The sequence below is a fragment of the Aptenodytes forsteri genome, unplaced genomic scaffold, assembly GCF_000699145.1.
Source record: "Aptenodytes forsteri isolate BGI_AS27 unplaced genomic scaffold, ASM69914v1 Scaffold534, whole genome shotgun sequence".
Taxonomy (NCBI): domain Eukaryota; kingdom Metazoa; phylum Chordata; class Aves; order Sphenisciformes; family Spheniscidae; genus Aptenodytes; species Aptenodytes forsteri.
The window spans coordinates 149,461-155,147 of NW_008795712.1; the positions used below are offsets into that span (position 1 = coordinate 149,461).

The 5,687-nt window shown below is 63.1% G+C and overlaps 1 protein-coding gene across 1 annotated transcript in view; it reads left to right on the forward strand.

Moving 5' to 3' along the window:
• Positions 1-229: 229 nt before the first annotated feature.
• The window catches only part of ADCY3 (adenylate cyclase 3), a 15,656-nt gene continuing 10,198 nt past the window's right edge, over positions 230-5,687 (forward strand). Inside the window, 2 exon segments of the mRNA XM_019473170.1 lie at positions 230-904; positions 5,013-5,162. Of these exon segments, the coding sequence (XP_019328715.1) occupies positions 230-904; positions 5,013-5,162 (825 nt within the window).

The following is a 5,687-nucleotide window of genomic DNA, read 5'->3' on the forward strand; positions in this document are numbered from 1 at the left end:
CCCGCCTCCCCGCGCCACGCCGGCGGTTATTTATAATTATCCCCCTTTCCCTCCTTCGGCCGCTCCTCGGCACACGGCGGGATTTGGGGTTACGGCTGCAGGAGAAGGGAAAAGGCCTCGCGGCTCGGCGGCCGGTGAGACGGGGATGCTGCGGGCAATGCCCCGGTGAGCATCGGGGAGCGGGGGACCGCGGCATTTCTGCGGGGCCGGAGCAGGGGAAGGTGCCGCGATGCCCAGGAACAGGGCTTTTTCAGAGCCCGAGTGCTCGGCCGAGTACTCCGCCGACTACTCGGTGAGCCTGCCGTCGGACCCCGAGCATGGCGTGGGTCGGACCCACGAGGTGACGGTACGCAGCTCAGGACCCTGCCTCTGCCTACCCCGCTTCATGCGCCTCACCTTTGCTCCCGAGTCCCTGGAGAACCTCTACCAGACCTATTTCCGCCGCCAACGCCACGAGACCCTCCTGGTGCTGGTGGTCTTCGCCGCCCTCTTCGACTGCTACGTCCTCGTCATGTGCGCCGTGGTCTACACCGCCGACAAGCTGGCCCCGGTGCTGGCGGCGGCGGCTGGGCTGGTCGCCCACATGCTGCTCTTCGTCCTCTGCAAGTACAGGCTGCTCCCCGAGCGGGTGGCCCGCAGGTTCCTGCCCTACGTCCTCTGGGTCCTCATCTTGGCCCAGATCTTCTGCTACCTGGGTCTCAACTTCTCCCGCTCGCCCGAGGCCAGCGACACGGTGGGCTGGCAGGCTTTCTTCGTCTTCTCCTTCTTCATCACCCTGCCGCTGCGCTTGGCGCCCATCGTGTTCATCACCGCCGTCTCCTGCAGCATTCACACGCTGGTGCTCGGTGTCACCGTCGCCCAGCAGCGGCAGGATGCCCTGGACGAGGGCGCGCTGCTGAGACAGGTACGGGAGGGGGGCATGGGGTCCCCTGGGGTGGTGGGGGGCTGACGGGCAAATCATCCCCATCTGGTGATTCCATGAGTTACCGTGGGGTCCCTCTCCGTCCCTATGCCCTGACCCTAAAGCCGTGCTTGATCCGGACCCTGCGAGCTGATCGTGGTGTTTGCTGGGAGCAGGGGGCTCCCCAAAACATATCCAGGGATCAACCCGCATGGGGAGTGGGGTGCTGGGGAGTGCAGGAGCACCCGCCCGTGCTGCGGCACGTGGCCTCAGACCCGGCCCTGCAAGCACGCGTCCGTCCCCAGGAGCCACCCGAGGTGCGTGGACACATGGGCTGTGGTTGGGCTGCTGGGGAAACTGAGGCACGGTGGACTGCAGGCTCCCCCATCCACCCTGCCCAGCGGCCTTGCTTGTGCCCGTTTCCCTTTGAATTGCAAAAATGGCTAAAAATGGCCAAAAATGGCCATTTTTAGCTGAAACATGGCAGGAACCCAGCTTCTGGGCTCACAAACAGCCACCGGAGCTTTCCCAGGAGGATGGAGCTGGGCGGCCGCTTGGCCCCAGCTTGGTCCCTGGGCGCTGCCCGTCACCCAGCCCCGTGCCTGGGGCAAAGCCCGGGGGTGCTTTGGGGTGCTTTTTCTGCACCGGCAAAGCCGGGGAAACAGCGTCCCCGAGCCCGAACGTGGCCCCAAGGACGGGCCACCCATTCACGCACGCAGCACAGGAGGGGCCATGGGGGTCAGGCGGGGGGAGAGCGGTCCCTGGCCCATCGGCTTCTTAACATTTCCTGGGAAATACCCGCCTGGAGCAGCTAGAGACTGTTTTTATTCCCTAAATCAGTAGGTTTCACGGCTTGGCCGAGTCCCTTTCCTCCCACCAATGTCCCCGCTGGGTGGCCCCGCCACGCACCCGTCGATCTGGGAAGCCTCTCCATGGCCGGGGGTGGAGGGTGGGGCGGAAAGCCAGAGCTGAAAACTTGCGTGCCAGTGGCTGCTGACGGCAGCGGGGAAAATCCTGCTGGAAGCATCCGCTCTGCCCCATTAATGGTGTGCGCTCCGTGGGAGGATGCTACGGGAATTTGGGATGCTCTGGGTCAGGTCTTGGGAGACCTCCAGCTGCTCCCAGCCTAAATAGGAAGAGAGAGGGGGGGTTATTTATTTGCTTTTTGGGAGTCTTGAGCCCATGGTCGCACCAGGAGTTTGGAAAATGGAGCCTGTTCTCCAAAAACCCTGAAGATACGGATTTTTCCCTGCCCCTGGGGTGTATGGTTTGGGGCTGGTCCCCTGGCGTGGGCTATCTCCTGGCATTACACAGGATTTTGTAAAGAAAAGCACTTTTTGGGCATGGTTTCTGGAGCGTGCCAGTCTGGGTGCTGGGGCGGCGGCATGGGTGCCCTCCCAGTGATGCCCGGCCGGCGGCACCGCGCCGGCGGGAGAAATCCCGGGGCGGCAGTGGCTTTTCCAGGTTTCGCTCCCTATCTGGGATGCAAACGCCGCACGTGGCCGATCCGAAGCCAAGGAAACCTCTCGCTGCCACCAGCCCCGAGATGCGGGCGGCAAGGGGGCATGCGGGCACCCCCTGGCCGGCAGCGGGCATGAGCTGCCGCCGCGTTAATCATTGCCGTGGCACAGAGAGTCCAGGGCCGGTAAAACCTTGGCAACGCGGCTTGCCTCAGCCTCTGCCTGCTGCAAAAGGAGGAACATTATGTCCAGAAATAAACATCATACGCTTTATTATTATAGCCAGCGGTGTGGCTCCCGGAGGGCACTGCTATTAATAGGATGAACCAGAGGATGTCGCTTGAGCGGGGCCGGCGCAGCCCGGGGGGGGTTCGCGAGAGATGCCGGCAGCTTCTGCCCCGCTGCCGGCTGTCGAGGAGGAGCCCGAGGGCTGAATCGTGGCAGGGGGTCGGGGTTCGGCGGCGCTTGAAGCCATTATCTGCTGCGGTCGTGCTCAAACCATCTGCGAAGGATCCTCGGGCTCGGCCGATGACCTTGTGCCTGGTTTGGATGGCCCCGGCGCATCCCACCGGGACCCTTCCTGCGGGACACGGATGGGGCTGGATGGGGAAGGAGGGATAAGGCTCGTTCCACCGGCCGTGCGCGCTCCTTCTGCATGTGTCTTGCTCTTGCTGCCCCCAAGTTACTGAGTGCAAATAATAACCGGTGACTGTGCCGGGAGTGGGGTCTCCTCCGTGTCGGGGCTTTCCCCGCCGTGTTTGGGGTGCCAGGAGGTGTTTTGCAGCTCGGGCTGCGCCGGGGGAGGTTTTTGGGGTCCGAGCATCCATTGCACGGCTGCAGGATGGAGCCAGAAGATGCTCGGCGTGGGACGTGGAGATGCTCGGCGTGGCTGTGCCATGCGGTGTGCGGTGCCCGGTGGCGCCGGTGTGCCGAGCTGTGCCGAGCTGCCCCATGCCCATCCAGCCTCGGCAGAGTGGCCCGTCGTCATGACAACCTGAGAGGCTGGTTAAAAATAACAAGTGGCTGCTAGTTTGGGGGTTTCTTCTCTGTGTCCACCTCCAGACGGCTCCTCGCTCGCCGTCTGCTGCACCGCAGGTGCGGGGGCTCCCCGGGGATCCCCCAGCTGTGGCGGCTGGGCCTGGGGCAGGAGCCGGCCCTGCATCAACTGGGGGTCTCAGGCGCTCTCCCCTGCTCCTCATGCTTTCTCCCCCCCCAAAAAAAGTTTCCTTGCTGCAAATCGTTTTGTCAACCACGGTGCCATGCCAGCACCCAAACCCCCAGCGCCAGGGCCCTGTATTTATTGCTGCACGTGGCCTGTTTCATTCGTGCCTCAGTTTCCCCCCTGCATGGAAGGGGTTGGCAGCTCCTCCCTGTCGCCATGCGATGAGACCGGGCTGCTCGGGCCTCGATGCTGTTGAGTGATGAAACCCTCGAGGACGGGGACATCCAGGGATGGCTTTGGGGCCAGGGCTTTCCTCCGACCAAGCTGGGCTATGGGATACGGGGACGAGGGGCGGGATAAGGTCGGTACCGGGGAGTTGGGGATCAGGAGAAGGATGCTGAGCACGCCAGCACATCCCTGATGGAGACAAGCCCGGGGACGGCTCCGTGCTCTTCCCACTGCCTCCTCCACACCGGCTGTGACACAGCCCATGGCCCGCGGGGTGGGAGGACATCTCCATGTCCCCATCGCCCTTTCAGCATAGCTGGAGCCTGTTATCACATCCTCCCCATCGCTCTTCCCCTTTCTAGACTAAACAAACTGAATTCTTTCAACTTTCCCTCATCAGTCACATTTTCCACGAAGAGCTCTTTGCTCCCATCTGCAAACCTGCTCCGTCCCCTCCCGGGCTGCAGGGACGGGATCCAGCCCGTGGGGTGGGTCCAGCCTGTGGGATGGGACAGGGTCCTGCCCACGGGGACAGGGTCCAGCCCAGGGATGGGACAGGTCCAGCCTTCGGGATGAGGCAGTGAGCCTCTGTGCCATGCTCCCCTGAAAGCCCAAAGAAAACGGGGTGGGTTGTCACAGCCAGCAACACCCAGGGGCATCTCCAGCGCTGCAGGCTCACACCTGTACTTTTGGCCGTGGAGAGGGATGTAGAGGGGCAGGAACATGAGTAAACGCGTGATTTTTTAGGGTTTGACGGTGTTTTTATGAACTTTTTCTGCACAAAGGGGTGTAATTCCCGTGGCAGGGGTGGGGGGAGCGGATGGCACGTGAGTCGCTGAGAGCCACTCGCCTTCAGCAGCGCCTTCCCCCGGGGCTGCACCCAGCCCCTGCCGGCCTGCTGCCTTTTTCCAAAACATCTCTGCAAGTTTTAATGAAGCGGAGTCAGCCCACGGGGAGCACGAGGTCTCCTGGGCTGCTCGGGGCGTGAGCCCTGGCTGGACCCCTCCTGCAGAGCCACTGTGACGGTCCCCCCAGTCCCCAGTGAGTCTCCCCCCCAGCAGCTAACAGTGGCCATGGCTTGGTGATTTATCCCCAGGGTGTATTTTATGTCCTCCAGCATTTGAGTATTTTTTTCCACTCTCATCTATCAGGCTCTGCCGCCCAAAGAGGGACTTGCGGTGACAGCGGTGCCGTCCCCGGGGTGCGCACGGGCTTCCCCGCGGCTCCGCTCACCCCCATCTCCTTTTCTCTGTCCCCAAAGATCCTGTCCAACGTTGCCATCTACCTTTGCGCCATCACGGTGGGCACCATGTCCTACTACATGGCCGACCGCAAGCACCGCAAAGCTTTCCTCGAAGCGCGCCAGTCCCTCGAGGTCAAGCTCAACCTGGAGGAGCAGAGCCAGCAGCAGGTAGGAGCCACAGCTGGGCAAGGGGACAGTGTGGGGACAGCGATGGACACCGATGTGGCTTTGGGACGTGGATAAGGCACCCGCAGCCTGCACCCTGCACGGTGCGGAGGGACCGTGGCGGGTGGTGATGGGGACAGGAGGACCCAAGGCGGGAAATGCATTTGTAGTTTTGCACCCTGTGCCCAATTTGGGGACTCTCCGTGTGACCGTCCTCTTCCAGGGCCTCCCAGCTCCTGCCGTGGCCACCACCAAGCTGTCCCCATCCCTGAGCACAGCCACGCAGCAGGTCCCCAGGCGCAGCCACGTGGCAGATCCCCATCCCCATGCACGGCCGCGTGGCGGGTCCCAAGGTATGGCCTTGCAGCGTGTCCCTGTCGCTGGGCACAGTCACATGGCAGGTCCCTGTCACTGGGCACAGCCATGAAACATGTCCCTGTCCCCCGGCAGAACGACGTGGCAGGTCCCCATCCCTGAGCGTGGCCACGCAGCAGGTCCCCATCCTCACCCCGGGCCACACAACCGCTC